The following is a 27,034-nucleotide window of genomic DNA, read 5'->3' on the forward strand; positions in this document are numbered from 1 at the left end:
CAATCTCGATCTGCTACCAAGTTGTCCGTTATGATGAGTGAGAGAGACAGAGAATGGGTGAGAATATATAAATTTCAACAAATGTGTGTGTTCTTGGCAAGGAGGTTGGAGTGTTTAGATGAACGTCTTCAGCTGGGGGGCAGTAGGGGTCAGTGCTGATGAACAGAGGCTGGAGATTATGGTTTTGAGATTGAGACATGCATCTTATTGACGTGTTTTTGCTCAAGGACCCAGCATCTCTTCCCACCCTTCCATGCCAGCAACAGGCTCCAACACTGTGTTCAGACAATCAACATTGTTTCTCTCTCTTTCCATCAGTGTGGCTGTTGATTAAAAATTGATCAAATTACTTGTATCATATGCTTGATTAATCAAATTAAGCACAATTAATCAACAATATATCAATACATTTGCTTTCTGTCTGTGTTAAATGTGTGTTTACACCTGATGTTAATATCCATCCCAGGAGATTCGTTTTAGAACTGTTTAGATATAGTATTATCTAGTGCTGTCAAATCGATTAATCGCGATTAATTGCATCCAAAATAAAAGATTGTGTTGTTTACATAATATAGTATGTGTGTGTACTGTGTGTGTATGTGTATGTATGTATATATACAGGTGCATCTCAATAAATTAGAATGTCGTGGAAAAGTTCATTTATTTCAGTAATTCAACTCAAATTGTGAAACTCGTGTATTAAATAAATTCAGTGCACACAGACTGAAGTAGTTAAGTCTTTGGTTCTTTTAATTGTGATGATTTTGGCTCACATTTAACAAAAACACAAATTCACTATCAGCAAATTAGAATATGGTGACATGCCAATCAGCTAATCAACTCAAAACACCGCAAAGGTTTCCTGAGCCTTCAAAATGGTCTCTCAGTTTGGTTCACTCGGCTACACAATCATGTGGAAGACTGCTGATCTGACAGTTGTCCAGAAGACAATCATTGACACCCTTCACAAGGAGGGTAAGCCACAAACATTCATTGCCAAAGAAGCTGGCTGTTCACAGAGTGCTGTATCCAAGCATGTTAACAGAAAGTTGAGTGGAAGGAAAAAGTGTGGAAGAAAAAGATGCACAACCAACCAAGAGAACCGCAGCCTTATGAGGATTGTCAAGCAAAATCGATTCAAGAATTTGAGTGAACATCACAAGGAATGGACTGAGGCTGGGGTCAAGGCATCAAGAGCCACCACACACAGACGTGTCAAGGAATTTGGCTACAGTTGTCGTATTCCTCTTGTTAAGCCACTCCTGAACCACAGACCACGTCAGAGGCTTGAAATGACTTTATCAGAATAGACCTGGAACCCACCACCACATGAAAACCACTGATTTAGACCACATGTATAGATGCTCGTAAAGCATATCAGATGTTTGTGCACACATAAAGGCCTTTGAAATGGAGTGCAGTGCTTTCCGGATGCTCCGCTCTTTTGCACATCACACTGTATGTGGGTTCTCTAATTTCCTCTTCCTATTCTCCTTCTAGTCACACCCCCAGCTCATCAAGCATCACATCTCTCCTCTTCCCCACTCCCGTTGCTTTTCGCTCCAGTTATATTACTTTGAGCTCTTTTATTTTCATGGATTTTATCAGTCATAAAGAGATGGCAGTAGCTCCTGACTGTAACGTGTGAACACAGACGGGGCTCTGATGGAGTCTTTTGACTTTAATGGAATGAGAGTGTGTGTCTGAGCGGCAGGCCGGTGTCAGAGGCGAGCGGACGCTTTTTCTCCAGCGTTGGCGGCGGCGTGTGTGGAGTGTGATTAGATTTCCTGCTCTCTTGGATGGAGTCGATAGGTAGCGGGAACGGGAAAAGCAAGCAGAGCAGGCGGTGTGGGCTGCTGCCAGATGAACACTGCTTTATTTCTCTCTACAGAAACAAAGACTCATGCGAGCAGGTTTAGCCTGGCATTGGTCATCACTGCTGAGTCAGTGAGTCACAGATGCGTCTGAATTATGTAAAGAGTATGTACAGCTGCTGTGTCTCTGGTATCTGACTTCAGTGGCTCAGAATAGATAAATACAGTGGCCCCGAAAAATATTTGGATGCCACAAGCAAATGAAACATTTCTTAGACATTTTTGGCTTATAACCTGCTGGTCTGCGAAATAGGTCTAGCAGAGTAATCACATAATTTGACAATCAGAGATACTTTGTCTGCATTTTGAACAGTATATGTAGTATTTTATCATTTAAGGCAAGACACTATAGGTCAAAATGGTAAAATTTTTAACTAATACATATCACCATACTTTCACCAGTTCGTTAATCACAGTACATTAAAACAATTATTTTGTATTACAAGTTTTCTGAAATGTCATATATAAATATGCAAATGATGCTTTATCTAATTAAATATGCACACATTTTCATAAATGTACAGAACACAAATCCTCTGTAAAATCCTTAAGAATATACAGTATATATACACAATATAGAATATACACAAATATGGTTTATGTAAGTGGTACTGAAGTGGAGATTTCTTGTTTTAGTGCATGAGAAAATTGTTTTGAGAAAACGGTCATTAAATATATGTATCGTAATTGCAATCTATAGATAGATAGTGTAAATTAAATGTGGATAGATGACAGAGCATCCACAATCCACAAGTCCGAAAGAAGACATGTTAAGGAAGCAAAATAGGCCAAAATCTTCAAATTGACCAGTGCATAAAAACACTGATTCTGCTTGTGATGTCTTGCTTTAAAATCAACCAAATGTATTATTATTATTTTTTGTAATAAATGTTTTCCTTAAAGTGTGCTTTGGCAGTGGTGTAGCGAATCAACTCATGGGGAAATATGAATAATTAACCATAACTAGTTATAATTAACTATTCATATTTTAGATCCACTGTAGATATTTAGCTGACCACTCAGGGTCAACCGTCTTGTCAATTCTAAGAATGTTAATTTCCTGGTTAAAGGAAATAACTTTCTTACTGTACAATTCTATAAGTTTGTAACGTAAATCTGCATGATTATTGACTCCGGTTATGAGTAAACAATGAACACGTCAAGTGTGATACAAGTAAGGTTTTATTAACTACATAAACACTTAAACTAGTCTAACATACTACATAAACACATTAAGCCGGTCTAACATACACATACACACACACACACATACAGTTGGTATAGGAAAGGGTTAAAGTTTAGCACTAAAGAAAGAGACATAAGGAATGACATTTATGGAACCATTTTGCATATTCAGCAGATCTAAAACCTGAGGGAAAACGTCAGATTCTTAGTTCAAACAAACCTTGCAAAAAGGTGTAACTGATACTTAATGCATCAATTAAATCGACTAAGTTTGATACTTGCGTATGTCTGAAAAAGATTCCTGATGCAATCTTAAGGCCCCAAGATCTTGCTGAAGTTGGTTGATGAAAAAGAGCTAGTTTGAGTCAGAATCACTTGATGAATGAAAAGGACTAGGCCGGAGCCTGGCACGAGCTTTGGTATCCTGGAGCGTTTCTCACATCTTCATCTTAGCATCTCACTGAACCACCGAACAGAGCGGGTCCCTGGAGCCGGGCCTTTAAGGTCGGAGAAGATCTCCGCCTTTCAAGATGGGCTTGTCCAATGAGCAAAATAGAATTTCCGAGCGGGAGGTGGCAATTGCTGGAGGGTTTACGACCCCTTTGTTCTCTAAGCATGGTAATTTGCAAATGGACTTAAATCGAAATTATTAACGATTCTCAGGGCCCTAATATATATTGCCTATGTACCACCATATAATATCCACGCTTGTTTCGATCATAAGAAGGCAAATTCATAGATACTAGACATGAAATAGTTACTTATATGAATGAGTGGTTTATCGTAAGCATGAATAAAAATAGTCTATAATACAACAGATTAAATACAACACAGCAATAATATACACAATGGCCTGAAGAAAATGGGTGTTCATTCAAAGAAGGTTTTCCTATGAATTAATTAGTAGAAAAGTCAGTTTCTCCTGTGCATTTGTGCCTTTCTTATGAGGAAAATGAGGGAGTTTATCCCCTGCATTCCTTTTAGGCCATAAAACCAGTGATATCAGCATTGGTTACCATGGAACCAGAGGCCTGTTCTGCTTTTCTGAGGTGTTAGGTGCATTTCGGGGGAAGGGTCCATAGACCCTCGTAATTGGCCATTTGGTTAGGTGATGGGGAGTTCGATATTATTTGTTAAATATAACAAAAAGTTGTGTGTCTGATTGGTCCAAATGCTACAGTGGTCTTCAAAACCGTTGACACCGTTTTACATGTTATTCAAGGCAATGAAATATATTTATGTGTGACTCTAAACACTTTCTGGTCACTGTATTTCTTTAAGTTTGGTGTGAAACCAATAAAAATCTACAGTGACTGTTACTCTATATAATGCAGTTGACACTTTGTCCATGTCTGTAATGACCTTTGGTTCTCTCTCACTCAGATGCACCCACAGCCAGCTCTGCCAGCAGTGGGGCGGGGACAAGCAGTGCAGCACCAATCAGTGACGACTTGGACATCTTTGGACCAATGGTATCCAACCCTCTGCCCTCAAACACCAACACAAACCAGGTACATGAGTCCACTAATGGATACATCAATAGCCAATTGTGTGTGTGTGTGTGTTCGTTCGTTCGTTCGTTCTTGACTCAAAATACCTGCTCTATCCTGTTGTCATGTCAGTCACACCAATTTCTCAGTGCTGGGTAGTTGACAACCATTGACAGCAGTGTCCTGCGGTGTGACATGCTATATGTATTTTTTTTATGTATTATGCTACTGCTCAAAAGTTTGAGGTCAGAAAGAATTTTAAGGAAATTAATACCTTTATTGAGCAAGGATTAATTAAATTTATCAAAAGTGACCGTAAACACATTTATGTTCAAATATTTTTTCTATTTCAAATAATTGCCATTCTTTTGTAATTTCTATTCATCAAAGATTCCTGGAAAAGAAGGTATTACAGTTTCCACAAAAATATTAAGCAGCACGACACTTTTAATAATGATGAAGATAAGAAAATTTCATCTTTGCCATCACAGGAATAAATAATTTTTAAATATATTAAAATAGAATAGAGTTATTTAAAATTGTAATAATATTTCTGTTTTTATTCTTGATCAAATAAATGCAACCTTAGTGAGCAATAGGAAACTTTTTCGTAGACATAAAAAAAAATATCCTGATCCTTAATGTGGACAGTGGAAAAATATTTATTTTGTAATTAAAAAAATTATTTTGTCACTGTGTGGAACTATTTACATAGCTGCGAATTAACTGGAAATATTTATTGGAAATTGTTAAAAAAGAAAAGGTGACCAGCACCTAAAATATACATTTGTTTTATATTTTCATATATATTTTATCCTGATATGATGATATTAAATTAAAAAAGTCAATGGCAGTGCAATGTCAGCGACCCACAAACCACCTGAACTCTTTTGGTACATTTGGTAATTTGTCATGGCATGTGGTGGCTAATGCTAAGCAGACCTTCATAGACCAGTGTGCCTCATTTGTAAGGGAATGGAGGTACAAGTTAAACAAGAAGCATTATTTTTCTTAGGTCACAAAACATGTCTGTTCCTGCTTGCCCTCATTCAGTCTAAATTCATCTGACTGAGAGAGACAAAGAAAAGGTCAAACCCAATTGTTTTAATTTCCTCCACAAACAACATGATTACATTGTGCCTGTCTAGTTGTGGCTGACAGAATTGATTTGCCAAAGGATGCAGCATGAATAATGAGGGATATTAGCATTTATTACAACCATTCACTGAGAAGAGTGAAGAGGAGAAATGTTTAATAATGTCAAGAGAAGAGAGGGATAAAAGCAGAATCATGTTAAGAGGAGGCAGAGAAGTTTGGCAAATACATGTTAGAGATGCATAATCTGTCTGAACCTTAGTGGTTCAAATTTTGGTTTTGTTGGCTCATATTGTGCATTTAATTGTACATCAGCATTTTCCTTATTTTTTACATTTGAAGGACCTTTGCTATCATCTAATGCTGATTAACACTGTTAAATGTAGTGTTCAGCAAATTTTTTTCATATATTTGGATAAAATAATGTTGCACTTTGTATCCATTACCGGGCATTATCAGGTTTTTTTTATGTTGTAATAATTACCCATAGAAATATTATTAACACAGAATAATAATCAACATTAATATTCAGACTACATTTTATTTGTTGAAGGGCAATAAGTGATCTAAATACTGTATAGATGGGCATTGGCCAAAAAAATGTTGATAACCACTGATTTACATGTTCATAGCTAATCAGGACGCTGGAAGATCCCAGCATGAGTAGCAATTTGTCTTTGTGAAAGCTGGTCTTCACCTCTGGGATCCACTCTCACTAACCCTACACTGTCTCCACTTTCACCTTTTCTCCCTCGATAGACCTTAGTCAGGGTTGCGCCACATTGAATTTTTTGGCAGGAATGAAAATGAGGCTGTGAGGCACAGAAGTACAGTGTTTTCGAAAGATCTTACTGTTGTTTAACAATGTACCGATTGTTCAGATGATGAAACATCTTTACAAAAGAATTTTCAGTTGACAAAACTCAATGAAACCGTTTTGAAAGTTGAGTTTTGAAAAATTCAATAGGGCGTGTGTCTACCCTGACTAAGGTCCATTCCCATCCTCCTTTACTCCTGTTTTGGCCATCGTTCTCAGAATAGCTCAAGGAGGATTCTCTTTTTTGATCTTGGAAGCCTGAAGCTGAGCTGAAGCCAGAAAAGTCACTTGACAAAAAGCTTTTTCCCCACTTGAATCAATGTTTTATTGAGAGGTGTGTAAAGCCGCTGGACTGACTTGGACTTCTCGAATTATTGATGCCCTCCTACTCAGCTCTGGCCAAGTGGAAATCAGCCCTTCCTACACAATGTACATGTGCATTCTGCATTCTCATGGGATGCTAATAAAGGATAAAGAGGAGCTAAAGATAGATCACTTAAGAATAGTAAGCCAATACTCAGGGCTTCACAAGGCATTCAGTCTCAACAGCATGCTGTCAATCTCTGCTCTTATTCTTCAGATGAATTGAGCGGCAGTGGGTGTCTGATGAGGGAAGATGGCAGCATTATGCCTTCATTCTTATTTGTTGTGTCTTTGAGTGGAAGATGTGTCTGAAAGAGCCGCACACTGGCTCTTTAAAGGATTTGGAGGCTTTTCGCATTTCTGAAGATGTGTCACTTTTTGGAATTGGATTGCTTATGTGTGTGAATGAGGATTTGTTTTTCCTCAAACAGTGATTTTAGGAAGCAAGAGCGACTGCAGGATGTGCACAGAGAAGCCTGACCTCGCCTCCATATCAGTGTTGTTGTTATTAACTAAAACTATTACAAATTTTTTCGTTAGTTAGAAAGCATCTGAAATTAAATCAAGTATAAATATTAAATGGAAAAAAGTTAATGAAAATTAGAAATGCAACTAACTGAAGTACTAAAATGACTAAAACTGAAATAAAAATAAATTAAAGCTAGAATTATTTATAATTACAGTACTATGCAAAAGTCTTAGGCCATTAGTATTTTCACTAACAAAAAATTGTTTTATGCCAGTAATTTATATCTTTTGCTGTAGTGTGTTAGTAGGAAATATTCGTTTACATTTCCAAACATTCAAGACACCTGAATAAGATTTTATATATACGGTGGTGTGAAAAAGTGGTGTTCCTGATTTCTTATTTTTTTGCATGTGTGTCACACTTTAATGTTTCAGATCATCAAACAAATTTAAATATTAGTCAAAGATAACACAAGTAAACACAACATGCAGTTTTTAAATGAAGGTTTTTATTATTAAGGGAAAACAAAATCCAAAACTACATGGCCCTGTGTGAAGAAGTGTTTGGCCCCCTGTTAAAACTGTGGTTTATCACACCTGAGTTCAATTTCTGTAGCCACACCCAGGCCTGATTATTTTCTGCAGCAGGACAATGATCCAAAACACACCAGCAAGTTCACCTCTGAATGGATGAAGAAAAACAAAATGAAGATTTTGGAGTGGCCTAGTCAATGTCCTGACCTGAATCCTATTGAGATGCTGTGGCATGACCTTAAAAAGGCGGTTCATGCTCGAAAACCCTCCAATGTGGCTGAATTACAAAAATTATGCTAAAAATTAACTTAAACGAAAATGAAACCTGAAAATATAAAAAGTTAAATTTAAAATATTAATAAATACAATAATAGTATAGAAATAATACTAAAATTACACTGTTCCATATCAGCCCAACAGCAACCCATTCACATATTCACATTCACTCTTATGATATTTGATATTAATACTTTGATACTTATGATATTAATAATAATTTTAGATCGTAGACATGCATATTCAGTTGAACACCTAGCATGATACAACAATAAGCATGCAAACTTTTTGGAAAAACAAAAGTGGAGAGGATGAGAAATTAATATGAAGTAATGAGGGAATGTATGCTGATTTTTTATTTTTATTTTTTTTTTTACATGTGTGAACAAGCAGGAGATCTCTGATTGGTTGGCATGAGGGCCTGAATCAAGTCACTCACAGTTCTCCCTAATCCTAAGGGGAGAGAAAGATGAGAGCGCGAGAGACAGTTAGAGCCTTTGATGAGAAACTGCCGGGCTTCCGTATTCTCCATTCTTTCAGTGTGACTCCAGCCGGTGCATGTTAATCTGTCCTCACACTTCCTCTTTTCACATCTCATCTACTGCCAGCTTTTATATCACCCCCTGAGACATGCACACGCAGTCTCCTCCGTAGGACTTCCCCCTCCCTGCAGCTTCTATATGAGTGCACAACTGCTAGCCAGTTCTGGTATCCCATGGTGTTCAGTTAGCAGCAAATCCCTCCCTATTATTGACATCCTGACCAGCCTGTTTCACTCCAGCTCCCTAATCAAGCTGTCTGTGCACATAAGGGTTGTGAGAATATCAACATCAACATTTCATGAGCGTTGTGGATGCAGAACGTCTCTGCTCATTTGCATCATGATTATTCGCTATTCACATATTAGACACATGATGTTTATCACTGTTGTGGGTTTTTTTGTCAATTGAGAAGTTGGTAGCACATTATAATAAGGTCCCATTAGTTAACGTTAGTTAATGCATTAACTGACATTAACAATGAGCAATGCATTTGTCACTACTTAATAATCTTTTTTTGAAGTTAGTTAATAAAAATACAACAGTTCATTGTTAGTTCACATTATCCTCATGTCCATTAAATGATATTAACAGATGTGTCTGTATTCCAGATGATTAATGATTAATAAAGGGTTTAGGAGTATTTTTCATTGCTAGTTCAAGTTGACTAATGTTAACAAATGGAACCTTATTGTAAATTGTTTACAATAAGTTTTTATGTGTCTTTTGGCACTGGAGTTTGGGAACCATGATGCAACGATACTGGTTTAGTATCATAAAATATAAATAAAAGCAATGGTTTTAAATGCTAGAAGTGGATCAAAACATTATATTGTACAGTATAATTAATATTAGTTTTGACGTTTGCCAAGGATTACATTTAACAGTGTTATTTAAATTATTATTGCTTTTAAAGATTAATTTTAAAGTTAAAGCGTGTTAGATGAAAGAAAAGGTGATCTAAATGTAAAAATAGGGTTAATGAGCAAAAACAATTAAATAACCAGTACCAGCCTGTACAAATAACAAGAAAAAAAACTACTTCACTGAAAAAAAACTACTTCATGTAGGATTCATTTAAACAAATTTCATAAACCTGAGTGAAAATATTAAGTAGAAAGATTGAAATAGTAGTTTTTTTGTAAAACATACTTTGTTTTACTTGCAGCTTCAAAAAAAATCCCTTCTTACAGTGTTTATGATATTAATATGGTACCAATATATCTCATGCCCCTACACCACGACATGACTTAACCCAAAAATCACACATCTCTCCACTTCCATATCTTGCAGATGATCCTTTTAGCATTTAGCTGCTTATTATCCTCTTAAAATTAGGATTCTGATGTATTACAGGGTTGTTCGAATTTGAAACCTCTTTCTGCTCATACATTGATGCAGTCTACCAGACTAGGTCATGTAATTGCAGAAAGGTTTGCTTTACTTAAGTAATTTTGCTTAGTACCATCTGTCAGCTGTTTTCCTGCACTAGTCTCGCCCCAGAATCTGCAACACACAGGATGTATAGTGTGCTGACTCACTAATGAATCATTCAGCTGTTTAAAAGCCATATCTCAACAAAACCCACAATCAGCCCTTTAAGAGCACAGCTATTGATCCACTTGTGCTCTTTTGAGCTCCGTGGGCCCTCGCGCTCAACATATGGGCATGCCATGCGCCACACATTCTGCGCTGCATGCGTGCAGCACAGTGGAAAACCACATTGAGCCTCTCAGAGCACATGTAGGTATGTACGCTGTATCTACACACACTAGAGAGCTGCAGTGTAGACAGTCTCTGTGTTTCATGTGTGTTTTTTAAGCACAGATGGTTGCTCAGTAGGACTTATGCCTAATGAAAGCTGAGCTAGTTCAGTGTGTACACCTCTACAAAGAGAAAATGCTCTGTGGTGGCCGGTGTGCTGCGGGGCGTCGACTTTATCCAGGTTTTGAATTCAGGCTTTGCTGCTAAAAAAATTGTTCACTTTGCTATATGGATTTGTAACAGCAAAGTATTTTTGAGACTAGTCACTGTATATATTTAAAGAAAATAATAGTATATAGAATATTAGGCTAAATTTAGACTGTGGGCAAAAGTGACCCAAATCCATTTTCCCCCCAATAACAGTGTGAACACAACATAAATCACATGAAATAAAAAAAAATTTAGATTCTGATTTGTGCCACTTCTATATGCTGTGCTAAATCAGATATTATAGATAAGTCAGATATTTTGCAATGTGACCTCAGTCTGAACAGTCATATCGAAATACATTGTTCTTTTACATCACTAGACGTAACATTTGTCACAATTTTGCACAGTTTTTGCTCAGTTTTGCTGTTGAAAATAGTTCCAATCAAAGCCACAGCAGAACTGTTGCGTGTCTCTGAGCGGTATTTTGTTACTGAATGAATCCACGATTTTGAATGAATTGAGTGAGTCAGTGATTTAGTGAGCCATTCATAAAGACAGTCCCTTCTGCCTCGTTTCTGAATGAACCAGCAGTTTAAACGAATGGGTTGAATGAATGACTAAATGTTAAAGGTTTGGTTTCATAATTAAAAGTATCATTGCATTTTCCCCCACATTTCTTATCTGTAGGTTCAGAAAAATTATTTAAATAATTAATCTTATAATATTATTTATGCATTTGCAGTTTTGTGGTGTAAATTAATTTGACAGCTCTCAGCTTCTTTAAACAGTCTGTGTAAATACATCTAATGCCACTTCAGATGGAGCTTCTGTTTCCTCTGCAGTGGAAAGATGGAGTTTGTTGATCCACATTTTCTTATTATTCTAACTGGATTAATTGAAACAATGTAAGAATTTGATGTGAAAGATGGCACGTACATTTAATAAGGGAAAAAAATGCCTATTTATAAACACTGAGAAATTACATCTGTTTTGTTAAATACAGCATTTCTACCTCTTTCCAGTCACAGAGTACTTTATTTTGAAAGTTGTTTTGTAATGTTTTTGTAATTTATTTTATTAAATGCTAATTAAATTTTTTTTCATTGAAAAAAGTAGATTTTTGGCAGGTCACACTTGCAAAAAAAATCGGAATCTGCCAAGAAAATTGCAATCGGTGCATCTCTAATTTTAATGTCTGCTGCTGAGAAGTGGCTCACTGGCAGACGTATCATCTGGGTTAAGGGCTATTACTACCACCAGTGGCAGAATGTGCATATGTTTGTCTATGGAGTGTTAAAATTACGGTATTCTGCAATCCAAAGGCTTCTGTTTCCACTCTGGTTCTGTCCCGTGTTTGTCCCCGTAGTTAGTCAAATCACCATATACAGTGGGTACGGAAAGTATTCAGACCCCCTTAAATTTTTCACTCTTTGTTATATTGCAGCCATTTGCTAAAATCATTTAAGTTAATTTTTTTCCTCATTAATGTACACACAGCACCCCATATTGACAGAAAAACACGATGGAGTTTGTTGATACTGATTTCATTTGAATGGTAACAACTCCACATTTTCTTATTATTCTAACTGGATTAATTGAAACAATGTAAGAATTTGATGTGAAAGATGGCACGTACATTTAATAAAGGAAAAAAATGCCTATTTATAAACACTGAGAAATTACATCTGTTTTGTTAAATACAGCATTTCTACCTCTTTCCAGTCACAGAGTACTTTATTTTACACCTCCTCCTCTGGAGTCAGAAGCATCTGAGGTCGTTTCAGTTTTTCTTTTTTAATAAATCTGCAAAAATGTCAACAATTCTGTGTTTTTCTGTCAATATGGGGTGCTGTGTGTACATTAATGAGGGAAAAAAATGAATATTAAATGATTTTAGCAAATGGCTGCAATATAACAAAGAGTGAAAAATTTAAGGGGGTCTGAATACTTTCCGTACCCACTGTACTTGTATATAAGTGGTTAAACGGATCGTAGTTGATCCGTGATCCGTACAGACCAAGCCCCACGATTCACCGAACTGAATCCTCTAAAGAGACACATGCACATAAAATTGACAAAATACCCATCTCAACAATCATTCAGGTAAACGCAGTCAGTTATGTCTCAAGTGAATGAAAACAGCTGAGAAAGAAATCGGGTGTGATGTGTATCATTATACCAGATCCGTGCATCAGGTCTTAAAAGGGACAGCGGCATATAAATACTGCTGCTGTCATTAATGATCATCAAACAACAGAACAGCTGTGATAAAAATCTATATTTAATTTATACAGTGAACACTATGCAGTGTTATTTTCCCTAATTATTACATTTCTGTATTTGAAAGTAACGTCACTTGAATACTACCAACCTTATTTTATTTGTAACATATTCTGTTGTATTTATCTATGCTTGTAATTTGTGTATTTGTTCTTATTTTAACTGGCTGTTCTCTTGCCTCTTTAATCATGTTTAAACTTTCTTAGTTAATCTAGTAGTATTTGCTGTGGTATCAAAGAAGTGCTTCGCTTTAAGTAATAAATGGTAAACAAGTTTTTTGCTGATCCGAAAAATGATCCAATCCGTGGGTCAAAAACCGTAATGTGATCCGAACTGTGAGATTTGTGATCCATTGAACCACTATTGTACATGCCTCCATCCTCTGTATCTGATTAGAACAACACACCCACATCTGCAAGGGTACAAGGAGGTCTAAAATACTGTAAGCATGGAGAAGAATGCTTTTTTTTCAGCTGGATGGTTTAGTTGCGTCATCATCTAGCAGGTGCTAACCAGCATCCTTTTGTCCCATGTCTGCCCTACTCATGAAACCTTTAGAAACTGTTATATGATACTATCCCAAGGTTGTAGACGACATTACAGACAAGTGCATGAATGGTTGGTTCTCACAAAGGACTGCCTGAGGACCCGCTGTACTGGAGGATTAACTTATTTCACGCTCCAGCCCTGCACAATGCAAATTCACGCATGTTACCAGCTCTACCTTAGAGCCACAGAGCTTGGAAACACAGCCAATCCACTCGCACGTCTCAGGAAAAGGTGAGGCCATCGCTTGTGACCACATGCAAATTGTTAGGATATTTAAAGAACACTTATGCATATTTTAGGATTCAGGGACAGTAAAGCATCAAGTGTATTAATTTTTCTATTTACCAGACGGGGTAAGCTGGCCTTAATTGGTCTTGCTTTTTTTCACATTTATAGTGAGTGTATGTATGCGTGGTCTTACTTTTCCAGGACAGCTAATTTTCTTAGAAGTATTCTTGAGGCAGAACGTCCTTGGGTATGCAAGCACGGCATTGGATGTTAAGACTAGGGTCAGAATGCCATCAGGCTTTATTCTCAGGTTTGTTAGGGGAAAATGTAGCTGAAATATTTTTAGATGGAATTAGCAAGAATGAATTTCCTTGTGATGAGTGCCTCTTTTTGTAGCTGATTATTTATTAACTTATAATTAAGTTATACCAATAAATGTGATTTCATTTAATAGCACAATGTAAAATGAAATGCATTAAAGGGGTCTTAGGATGCCCATTTTCCACAAGTTGATTTGATTCTTTAGGGTCTTAATGGAAAGTCTGTAACATAGTTTGGTTAAAATTTCTCAATGGTAGTGTAAAAAACACCTTTTTTACCCTGACAAAAACAAGCTCTTTTCAGAGCAGACCGTTTTGTAGCATTTTCCTTTAAATGTTAATGAGCTATGCTGACCCCTCCCCTCTCTTCCAAGCTGCTTTCTGAGGGACTGTTTACTTTAGCCGCATTCATCGTGAAACTTGCTAATTAGCACATTATTAGGAAAGGCAATTTGCAAAGATTCATTAAAAAAACCTTACACTCACTTCTTCTGTAGGTGAGGCTGGATCATGAATGATTCACATGAACATAGATGCATTTATGTAGATCGGGGGCACATTCCCTTCAAAAACAAACGTAATCCACTGCGTCTTTAGCAGCTCAGATGTCGGGAGTAAATGACGACTGTAATAATGTTCATTCTTGCATTCAACAACAGAACACCTCAGTCGCTTAGGAGTCATTCTTGTCTACATCCGCTTCGGCGGTGAGACAGGCATCTGAGATCGGCTCGATTTAAGAAAGGGGAAAAGATTTGAGCAGATTAAAAAAAACCACCCGGTGGATTTTTATCCTTTTAGGGTGGTTGTATACACACACTGCCAACACACATTTCAGTTCAAACAACTTGTAAAAGTGCATGTAGCATCATATGACCCCTTTAAATTGTTTAATGCATTGACAGCCATTTCCGCAGATACGGCCCAGAAAATAAAATCAATGTTTAGTAGAATCGCATGAAGTGCTTACCTATTGAAATGTTAAATTAGTGCTGTAGTGGCTTTTAATACATAAGGTATTTGTGGTCATGTGTGAAGAAGAAAGTGAAATCATGCTGTTTATACAGTATGTGGGAATATGACCTGCACTTAATGGCACTATGACTGAAGTCTATACCAGCCGAGTATCGATCATGGCTGAAGCGAGGCAGTGGATACATTACAGAAGGCTGACTGGAAGCATATAGGTCAGAGTGCTAATGCAGGCTCATATTTCTTCATCTTCTATCTGTAACCACTGTTAACTAACACAGTTAACAGATCCCAGAGCAGCACCGGAGCGACGAGCTTCTTCAGAACGTCTGCTGTACCAGTGGAGGTCATGAACACAATACAACCAGAGAATCTCTGCAGCTTGGGGCTGATAGCATTGTTGTTTGTAAGGAAATTCACAGTTTAAGCCAGTGATCCTCAAATCTGGCTCGTGAGATCCACTTTCCTGCAGAGTTTAGCTCTACCCTAATCAAACACACCTGAGTTTGCTAATCAATGTCTTCAGGATCATTAGAAAATCACAGGTAGGTTTGTTTGATTATAGGGTTGGTGCTAAACTCTGCAGGAAAGTGGATCTTGCGAGCCAGATTGAGGATCATTGGTTTAAGCAATAGAACTACTTTATTGAATTTATGATATTCCATCACACCAACATGTTTTATTATGAGCAATCTGTATTTTTTTTTTACTCAATCTGATATTTAGTTTTTTAATAGTTTTGTGACAGTGGATTTTTTGTATAAATAGTTTATTTTAGTTTATGCATTTGTTTATTTCCCCCCTTCATATTGTTGATTGTGTAGCTGTGTATTCCCCAGATGTCCTCTTGTCTCATCCGCTCTTTCCTGCTGACTGATCCTCAGACTCTGAGCTGCAGTGGGACCTTGGCAGGGTGGCACTGCCAGACTCTGCTCTGGCACATACCCAGCATGCACCCGCTGCTGCGAACAACCATCTTCACCAAATCCAACCTAACACATTTGTGATTTTGAGGCACTTCTGTTCTTTTGTTTCTTCTCTTCTATTTTTTATTTTTTTGTGCTTGGGTTTTTCTGGTTTCCCAGACAGAAGGATGCTGTTGGGGAAACTGGATTAGCCCAGCCCACAGCACCACCAGAGTGCTAATTATCTTGTGGGGCTGCTAATCAGACAAAGCCTACTCTGTTGCACGTAAAATCTCTCTCTCCCTCACGCCCCCCTCTCTCTCTGTGGGTATGAGTGAGCGAGTGAATTGTGTTTGGGGGTGGGTAGAGCTAGAATATGCATATTGCTCCGTGAATGCAACAGTGAAATACAGGCTGCACTGTGTGTTTGTATGGAGCGTGTGTGTTTTTGTGCTAATGTTGGGGTGGGAAAGATCAAATATTCATGGATTTGGTGCCACACTGATTGTGGGGAATGGGAAGGACTACTTTCGAAAGGGAGGGAAATACGAGAGTTTGTCCGAAATCGTATACTTTGAGTAAATACTATATTTGATATTATAAAAGTACTTCACAGTCATTAGATAGATAGATAGTAATCTATAATATAAAAATTATGCATCTATCAGTCTGTCTTTTTATCCATTGTCAACGACCTGTCTATCCGTCTATCAATCTAGCATTTAATCTATCTATCGTTCTATCTGTTAATCATTTGTCTTTCCCTGTTGTTCATTCTATCTATCATTCTATCATTCATTCTGTCTGTTGTTCAGACAGTCTTATCTATCATTCTGTCTGTTGTTTGTTCTCTGTAGTTTCTCAATCTGTCCGTCGGTCTTTGTGTCTGTCTGTCTGTCTATCATTCTAGTTATCAATCTCTCATTCTCTCTGTCCATCATTCGATCCATCATTCTATCTGTCGTTAGTTCTCTCCCTCTATCGTTAAACTATAGACGTGTACATGTGAACACAAAAGTTGTCTTTCCCTCTTATTCGTAGAGCATATATCTGTTCCTCTCCCTGAATTATGGAGTTTAGGTCTCCTGGCTTCCCCCTCCACATCTATTTTTAATTCTAATGGCATTTCTTGTGTCCCTCTGCGGACTCCCGTATGGATCCCTTCAAATGTCACTCATATTACAAATAGAGAAAAGGGCTTATGTCATCTCTTTTTCATAATGTGGCCTGAATAAAAGGCTCACTCCTTGCCAAGTAAGTATGTTCTTGCTTGTTGCTGGGGTCTTGAGACTAGCTGTCAAGTGTTTGTGTGATTTCTTTGTTCCTCGCCTCTTTTCTCTCGTGCATATCAAAGGCTAAACCCATTATAGGCTGTAGCATGCAGTTGTGTTAGCATCAGCCTTCACAGGTTAATCATCCGAGGGGTTCGCGTATCAGATCTGCGAGTCAGTGTTTGGCTTATCGCGCCACAGTGCTGTTCACCCGCGTTCAGCTCAGCTCGCTTCTTATCAGCAGCTGGAGGTGTTACTCCCGCATACCTAAGCGCAGAGCTCCATATCGTCAGCCCATCTAAATGGGAAGAAAGCATCCACATGTGTCCCTGCCAACCTCCACCCGTCCTCCCAACCCTGCCTTTTTGTCTCTGATTACTGTGGAACATTTCCGTTCCCAGAGCTCCGGGACACTGATGGATTGACAGTGGGAGAGCGGAGATGGTCTCTGAATCACGCTCTTTTCATTTAGTTTTATTTATGAGCTCATGTCAGGCACGTACTTCAGCAGTGAACTTCAGAGAATGGCCTGTTCGATATCTGCCATCTGAGTAAGCATGTTTGCCACTTAATGATACTAAAGTGGGAAGATTTTTCTGAGGAAAATCGATTGATACACATCTATTTGTTTTCGCTCGATTTGAATTCAAATGATGTGGCACATTCTCCCCTCTGTTTTCACTTCTTCTCTCTGCTTTTCTCTTTCTCTCTATCGAGGGTGAAACATTATGATTAGCTCTAGTTCTTAAAAGACCATGTGAAATCGTTTGGCGAGTACAGTTTCTTTCCTGTGTTAACTTATTTCCTGTTGAAATATAAAGTTTAAGTCAGACTTTTATCATTGCCAATTGCTCTTACTTCATCACAACCACGAGCATAATTTTTTTAAAATGATTTTGAAGGAAGTCTCTTATGTGCACCAAGGCTGCATTTACAGAATTTGATCAAAAATACAGTAAAAACAGTAATATTGTGAGATATTATTACAATTTAAAATAACTCTTTACTGTATTAATATAATTTAAAATGTAATTTATTCCACTGATTGGAAAGCTGAATTTTTAGCAGTCCTTACTCCAGTGTTCAGTGTCGCATGATCCTTCAGAAATCATTCTGCTGATTTGCTGCTCAAGACCAACCAAATTGTCTATATTTGTATAAATATTTTTTGTAGCTGTAACATGTTAATTTGATCACTAATTTATAAATATCCTCAAAGCAAGAGGACAAAGACACTAGGTTTCATTAGGTCCACCTGGCATGGCTAATATGTATTATAGTTAAAGCATGGTGTGCTTCCAGCGTATTGTCCTCAGTCCTTGCTTACAATGGTGTGATGCCCTCCTGATTCTTATTCACAAATGGAATGGAGCCTGTGCCAAACCTCAGCAAGACTCAGCCAGGTCTCGCACATCACTGAACATGACATTGGGCCACTGTTGAGTCAGCAAGTTACTTGTCACCATGCTGACTTTCCTGGAAATATGAACTATGATTTAGGCCTAGAACTTTTCCTCAGTTTCGTATTGACAGACTTGCTTTTCCGAGGGTAACCATGACATCAGCCGTACCATCTGCAGCTTTGTGGCTGCTAGTCTAGCATCACGTGACTGTAATTCAGTAAAAGGATGCAGGTGCTTTGACTGAACACAAACTGCCTCTTACTGATTGTCTCCTCCATCTTCTGTTATTTGTGTGCGCTGTAAGTTTGTGTAAACGGTGAATTGTGTCTCCTCTTCCTGAGCTATTCATTCATCACAGCTGCAGTCTAATTAATGTAATTTCTCTGTTTGAAGGTTATGAAACCTTTCTTTCATATGTGTGTGTTTGTCTTCTCTCATCTGAGTTTATACAGGATGGATATTTTTAGCCAAGTTTGATTTGATTGTTTGCCATGCCATGCCAGATACGGTCACATTTACAATTGTTCTGTGAATGTTCATGGGCAAAATTCTGTCACATGAGTAGGAATGAATGTGATTAAGCATTTAACAAGAGGACGAAAGATTTCCCCCCACAAAATTCGCTACAGGTCTGAGTGGTCAACGCAGCATATCCGTGTGCCTAACTCAAAGCCATAGCAAAATTTTGGTAGTATTAGTGCACATTTACTTGTACTGTGGCAGCAACATTTTAATCCAGTTAAGACTAGCCTGAACTGGTTTGCTGGTCATAACTGGTCAGCCAGCTGATAAGTGCACTTAACCCCTTTAAAAACAAGTCTAGGAAAGCAAGATCTTTGATCATTAAAAACACAAATTTCATAACACTCTTAAATATTTAGAAAATATTAATAATAAATTAATATTGAAAAATAAACATTAAATGACAATTTAATATATTTATTTTTTTAAATGGTACTTTTCATAGTATTTGTTTTTACATTTATTGCTAAAATGATTGATTTTAGTGTTAACTGTTTCATTTTTAATTTATTTAGATGAAATAGTATATAATTTAACATGAACATGAAGATAATTACCTCTTTTTACTTTTCTGTTAGTGTTATTTCTTTCTTTATGGATGTTTCAGAGCTGTATCCAGTTGATTTGGCAAACATTTCCCACCATTTAGACTGGAAAGTCTTTTGAGATACCTCATTTGGCTCATGATTTTAAGGCCCACAGATATATCCATGCGTGTCTGTGATTGCTATTGAGTTGTATTGATATGTGAGGGAGTTATTGTGTGAAGCTCCATAAGCCAGTGTTGAGAGTGTGTGGCTTGAAGTCAACCATCTCCTGTGCTCTGCAGGTCAGTTCCAGTAAGGCAGCTGGGAGCGCTCAGGCCAACCCCGCCGGAGGGGCTGTGGCAGGTGCTACAGGCACAGGAAGTGCTGCTTCAGCACAGGGTGATCTGGACCTGTTCAGCGAAACCAGCGGGAGCAGCAAAGCAGAGGACTCGGCCAAGAAACCTCTCTCCAAGGACTCCATTCTCTCCTTGTATGGCTCCAGCAACGTCCCACAACAGCCTGCACAAGGTACATCCATCCCCCAGAGTCCCACTTTCTTATTCCTCAGAGAATAAGCGATCTGAGCGAGAGAATGCAGATCTATAAATGGCGCTATGCATCCGGAGTCCATTTCTAATGGTGCTGTGGGAGTGTGTTTGTGTGAAAGCGAAAGCAAGCAAGGTTCTTGAGAAGCCCTGCTTTAATGGGAGTATCAATAATTCAAGCACTGCGTGTCTCAGCACTCTGATACTGCTGAACGTGGTTTAAAGCTGCCTGCTTCGCTTGCCCTACTCTTCAAAGAAGACATTTCCAAAAACCTCAGATGCTCCAAATGAAGGCGCTGCCAATTCTCCACCATCAGGACGATTTAGACGCCCCCTTTCATCCTGCACACCTCTTCTGTCTCAAAGATCCATTTCCTCTGGGCCGAGGCGAGGAACTGCACACATTAGCGCAGATATTGATCGCTCTCTTCCATCTGTGAAGCTTTGTGTGTCATGGTCCTCTGGTCTCTTTGAACATATTGAACATGTCATCATGTGTAAATCTTCTTATTTGTGTACCTTTGTGCGTTTCTGCTCCCACAGCAACTGCAATGTTCATGGGCCCATCTCAGATGCAGTTCCCTGCACAGCCACAGGGGAACTTCCAGGCCTTCCCTGCGATGGGAGGAGCCATGCCGCCCACTACTATGATGGGGGCCGTCATGGGGCAGGGCGGTGCTATGATGGGCCAGAATACAGGCATGATGGTTGGCATGACGATGCCTAACGGTTTCATGGGAAACGCACACCCAGGAGTAATGGGCTTGGCCCCAGGCATGATGGGACCTCAGGGCATGGTGTCCCCTCAAAATATGTATGCCATGCAACCAGGTCAACAAGGACAGTGGAATATGGCACAGGTATGTTATATTTGGATTTGTGACTGTTAATGGTGCTGTTAGCAGTTTACCACATATAAAATGTTCCTTCAGTCACTGAAATAAGTCTCTTATGAAATCACACACGTCTCCGTGACAGCTCTAGGCCTATGAACGACATAAAGTACACTTTAGAAACATCCTATGCTATTTTAAGTCTATGCTAGAAGTCCATTTGGTTTGCTGAAATGCCTTTGAAGAGTGGGATTTTGGAGTGATGGCATGTGGTTCAAGGAATGCGAAGACAGTTTAATAGTTTAATGTTTAATAATATTTGTATAATATGTATTATATTATTACGTAATTTTACGTTAAATGTAAGTGCTATATTTACCTTATTTGTATCTAAAATTATGAATATTAGTGATTATTAATATAAATAAATATTATATTATCATAAACATAATCATTACGTTCAAAGCTTAGGGTACTTTTTTTTTTTTTTTTGAAAAGTTATTTTTATTCCGAAAGGAGGGCATTAAGCTGTTTAAAAAATGACAGTAAAGACATTTATAATGTTACAAAAGATTTTTATTTCCATTAAATGCTGTTATTTTTAACTTTCTGTTCATCGAAGAATCCTATGTGTATATATATATATATATATGTGTGTGTGTGTGTGTGTGTGTGTGTGTGTGTGTGTGTGTGTGTGTGTGTGTGTGTGTTTGTTGAGCACCAAATCAGCATATTGGAAGGATTTCTGAAGGATTATATGACACTAAAGACTGTTAATAGAGTTATATTATTTCTCAATATTATTGTTCTTACAGTATTTTTAATCAAATAAATGCAGCCTTGGTGAGACTACTTTCAATAACATTTAAAGAAATCTTATTGACCCCAAAATTTTGAATGGTAGTGTACATTCTTAAAAATGTAGGTGTAAATAGTAGGGATGCTCCGATCCGCCTTTTTCGCCTCCGATACCTAGGGTTCGGTATTGGCCAATTACGATACCGATCCGATACCAGTGAAGTTTTTTTCTCTCATTTAAATAAATGTAGAATTTATATATCTCTGTGTGTGGAACAGATAATCATTCTTTCACAATATACTAGATACAGACTACTTCATTATAAAGAAAAATAAAATAAACAATAAATATGAAAAAATATAGGCCTATGTATATTTATAATCTATGACAAAAATGTATCATAAACTAGGTTAGTGGATAATTCGGCAGCAAAAATTATTCTAGAAAAATCAGTGCACAATGATTTTAGAAATCCAAACATTTAGTGAAAAAACAATATTTTGTGGGGAACAAATTAAAGTGTTGCACTAAATATGTAAAAGGTTACACATTGCTATTTGTATTATTATAAAATCTATTCATTAAAAACATTCATGAATGTATTTATATATAAGTATATACTATAATATTAAAATACATTTCTTTTAAATGTATAGCATATTTTTTAATAAGGCAACAACATATGATAGATACGATAGGTGCAACACGGCCTGATGCCGTGTTGCTTCAAGTGTATCATTCTACACACTGGATGCGCACATTGTAAGCTCTTCGTGTTAAAAACTGCAAAGCACAAAGGGAAGAGAAATTGATGCGTAGTGTATTATATCTGTGCAACAGTTATTGAGCCTTTCTTTTAACCATTTTACATTTCAGTTACTGTGCACGTTAAAAACTATAGAAAAAAAAAATCTTGGATTTGGATCGGCCCTCTCTGACCAATACCTGATCCGAGAAAAATGGCACTATCGGAGCCGATACCCGATATGAATATCGGATCGGCACATCCCTAGTAAATAGGAAGTGCTCATAGGATGGTACTCACATCACATAAATATATAGAAATATAAAATTACCTTTATATTGTATTATAAAGACAAGAGTGATCAAGATAAATGAAACTTTTAAGATTATACTGTTTTCCAGTGATATTTATTGAAGTCCTTATGAAAGTCCTTAGAGTAAAGACAAGAGATTGTATTTCTAAGTTGGGTTAGTAAATCGGTCCACTAGTAAGCTCTTTGAATGCAGATAACACCTAAACTAAACAACCCTCTACAGTTGATCACATTGGCTTAACTGGAGTGTACGGCCTAAATAAGTGTTCGCTACATTGCACGAAGGAAAGAGTCTGTAATCTCTGGCAGCTATAAGAACCCATAAGAACCCATTGAGGAGGAAGCATTCAGGGAGCTTGCAAACAAATGATGAGTGAAACAATATCATGACATCAACAGAACCAAAATTATGTTGTGTGTGGTAAAAAAAGTGAAACATGCCCTAATCACTTACTGTTGATGACAGTACACTTAAGTCACAAACCGGAGGTCAAGAGCTTCAGGTTAGGTTGATAATGTTCCTCTGGGGAATGTATTTTCAGCCAACCCTCTTTAGAATCTGCCATGGGTCATTGATGTAAAAGTAGACGTTCATCATCATTGCAGCATACTGACTGCAGTGGATTTTATATAGAGAACATCTATATCCAAAGCTATTACCATTCATCATATCCGACTCCAACAGTGCATCCTCTGGTATCCACAAAGCTTTCCTTTTATTCATATCAGATCTTTCACATTTTCAAAACCATTTCAGGTGTAAAGCGAGCTGTCAGTTTAGGTCTCTCTATGACTCTCACCGTATAATCAGAGATTCATAATAAGGGTTTTAAAATCCTCATCTAACCTGCTGTCACCTCCCATCTGCATGTGGCTCATTAAAGATGAGGGCTCAGTGACTCCGACCTCTCAACTTCTATCATCTCCTTGCCTCGCCCCCTCCTCCTGAGGCCCGTGACCCCCTGTGTATGAGGCTGAGAGCAGAGGGAGTCCGAGATTTCAGCCTCCGGGAGGTTAATTACACATCATAAATCAATACAGCATGCTTTACACTCACACGGCCTTAATTAAAATCCCTCCCCACAATGCAAGTGTGTGTGCGCGCGTCCTGAGTTATAGGCCTTCAGCAGCGCATTTGTATTTTGAGAGACTGGATGAGGAAAGAAATGCGTTTGCTTAATGGTTTTCTGGAGTGAGGGTAATTTTGCAGCACAGTTCCTGGGAGGAGTGTTTTTTTTCCAAGATGGATCTGACTTGAGATGTTTTTCTTCGTTACCCAGCTCACAGAGCATCTCCCTATTTTCCGAAGGAGAACTGAGGAGAACCAGTGCACAGGGGGAAGAAGAATCATTAGTGTTTGATATTCACTTCTCTGAATAGCCGAGTACTGTTCTTGGAGTATTTACAAACACACACACTCTCACTTATTTCTCTGTGTAGGCAGTATTGTGTTGAGGAGGAGGTAGTTGTAATTACGAGACTGGCCAAATTTGTCCTGCTGTGCATTTGAGCACAAAATGAAGTCAACATCCACAGTGGATCCTCCTGAGGATTTGCAGAGAATTTTTGTACATGTTTTTGAAATGTCTAAAAACATTTTATGCTCATTAGGGTTGCATGTATTTGGTCAAAAATACAGTAAAAAATAATGTTTTTAAATATCATTAAAATTCAACAATATCTGTTCTAATATATTTTAAAATGTAACTGATTCATGTGACGGCAAAGCTGAATTTTGAGCAGCCATTACTCCAGGCTTCGGTGTCACATGATCCTTCAGAAATCATTCTAATATGCATCATTCAATCATTTCTTGTTATAAATGTTGAAAACAGTTGTGCTTAATGTTTTTGTGGAAACGGTGATGTTTTTCAGGATTCTTTGATGAACAAAGTTTAAAAAAACAACATTTATTTGAAATAAATCTTATGAAATATTGTCAAATGTCTTTGATCACTTTTCATCAGTTCAACGGACTGTTACTGAATAAAAGTATTACTTTCTAAAAAAAAAAAACCCACATTTTGGAATGGTTTAGTTAGTCTAAAAATAGTCATAAATAATTTTTCATTAAATGAATGATTTCCCATTTATGAAGCAAGCAGTTCTGTTGTATCTTAAGTCTTTTATATGTAAATGAGCTACTTTATGATTGGCTAGCCTCTGAGTACTGGCACGCTTCACTGTTTCGCTCATCAGATAAGGCTGAACTGCTGAATAGTGAATAAAGAGTTATGTAAACAATAACATAACCTCGTATAAACATTATGTAACACCAACCATCTATTCAATTAGTGAGGTCGGCTTTGCTTTAGCTGTTATGTTTTCTTAAAAGCGTAACTTCACAGGGAATTAATTTAGAGACTGACCGCAACTTCTCCGAGAGGTTTTTAGCATGCTGACAGTGGTTTAGTGTGCTGTTAAGACTGTCAGCATGGTTTAAGGCACCTCTCTGCATTCATCCCCTCTAAAACACCAGCACTATTGCCATCAAAGTGCCGCTTGTGTCACAGATCCACCGCATTCAATAACATATTTCAAGATGATTACTGTCGGGCTTGGTGAACTGATGGTGTGCTATGAGCAGTATTCCTGTTATCATCCACAGTTTCTTAGTGAAGAGATTAGTTTTGTGTAATAAAAGATTGTAATTATTTTAGCCTCTGTATATATGCCAGACAACCCACCGACTGGTCGATTATATAGTTCTGTACATGCATTGTCGACTTAGTACATCAAACTCTTATTTCAAAGAAAGAAAATCCCGTATTCCATTATATATCCTTTCGACAGCTGGATAAAGATTGCACAAACTTTAGTTCCCAGAATTCAAGTTAATAATGAAAAATAGGGGGCTTCTTATTTGAAACCATTAGTTTTTCTCTCCCTGCTGGATATGAGCTGTAGAGACAGCGGTATAAATCAGACAGATGTGTCTGATGGGCTGCCCCACCGCCAGCGCACCCCACAGGACGTACTCCTCTACGCCGCTCTGCTTTCAGGAAGAATACTGGTGGGAGTCAAAGGAAAAGAGTAGAGGTATAGAAAATGAAAGAGAGAGAGGGAGGTAGCAGAAGAGTAATAAAAGGGTTGATGAGTTTAAAAATCAGAGGACAGCTTAGTAATCTGAAAAAAAATAAAAGAGGAAAAGGGAACCTTGGAGGGAAAGGCCATCCACAGGTGAAATGACTGGTCAGATGATTGTGTAAAAACACCACTTTTACTTTTAATGTTACTGTAGAAACTCCACAGAAACAATTATATTTTTCTTTTAATACCAAAGCTCTGTTTCAGAACCTAACAACCTTCATAGACAGCATTCTAAGAGTCATGTATCACTGTAAGTAACCAATTTAAAACACTGTACTTAGGCTGTGCAGCACACAAATAGTGCTCTACGAAGGAGACTATTTATTTCAATAGAGCTTACTGTTTGCAAACTGAAGGTGCAATACTCTTAACAAGCATAAAAGTGAATAGCTCATGCAGATATTATAAATATTTTTATTTAATTAAAATGTTTAATTAAATTTTTATTAAAAATAAATAAATCAGAAACATTTTTAAATTAAATATCTATGATAATATTTAAGAATATTATTTCTCTCCTCTTGTCTGCCAATTTTGAGGGGGGCGTTTGCTTGTAATGATGGCTTAGAATCTAGCCAAAATGTGGTATTTTAGGAGACAGCACTTTTCATAAAATCTTTTTTTGTCTGTAGAGTGTCCATGGTGCCTTATAATGCTTCCTCTGTAGGTTTTGGACCATAGTTAATTATGCTAACAAGTCTTGTGTATAAAGATGTTTCACACTTCTATCTATCCTCTTGTCTTTTTTTCAGATAAACCAACAGATGTCTGGAATTAACCTGAATGGTTCTGGTGCTCCAATGGCATTTGGGCCACCTGGTGCACCCATGGGCGGCTGGGTGGCACCCCCCTCCGGTCAGACCCTCAGCACCCAGCTCTGGAAGTAAATTAATGAGGGAAGATGGAGGACAAGGGGCACCACATCCTCTCTTCTCCTCCTCCACCACTACTCGCACCCAGAATTTTATTCATGTACTGTCATTTTTTTTTCTCCTTTCTATTTCCAACCATACTCTGGAGAGCATCGATTCAACTTTCCCTGTTTATTGATCAAGTGAGCGAGAGTATGGAGTGTAAGAGACTGGCAGCTTTGAGCGTCCTATTTGCAATTATTTTTTTCTTCTCTCTCTCTCTCTCTCTCTCTCTCTCTCTCTCTCTCTCTCTCTCTCTATATATA

At 37.7% G+C, this 27,034-nt stretch overlaps 1 protein-coding gene across 3 annotated transcripts in view; it reads left to right on the forward strand.

Annotated features, from left to right (window-relative positions):
* LOC107585328 (stromal membrane-associated protein 1-like) overlaps positions 1–26,974 on the forward strand; it is a 113,258-nt gene extending 86,284 nt beyond the window's left edge. For all 3 annotated transcript variants that reach the window (XM_016272326.1, XM_016272324.1, XM_016272325.1), the window contains 4 exons: positions 4,443–4,570; positions 19,835–20,060; positions 20,621–20,937; positions 26,610–26,974. In XM_016272326.1, the coding sequence (XP_016127812.1) occupies positions 4,443–4,570; positions 19,835–20,060; positions 20,621–20,937; positions 26,610–26,744 (806 nt within the window). In that variant the 3' untranslated portion in view covers positions 26,745–26,974. The remainder of the gene's footprint in view (positions 1–4,442; positions 4,571–19,834; positions 20,061–20,620; positions 20,938–26,609) is intronic.
* The last annotated feature ends 60 nt before the right edge of the window (positions 26,975–27,034 follow it).

This window comes from Sinocyclocheilus grahami, unplaced genomic scaffold, assembly GCF_001515645.1.
Source record: "Sinocyclocheilus grahami isolate Dianchi unplaced genomic scaffold, SAMN03320097.WGS_v1.1 scaffold69.1, whole genome shotgun sequence".
NCBI lineage: Eukaryota > Metazoa > Chordata > Actinopteri > Cypriniformes > Cyprinidae > Sinocyclocheilus > Sinocyclocheilus grahami.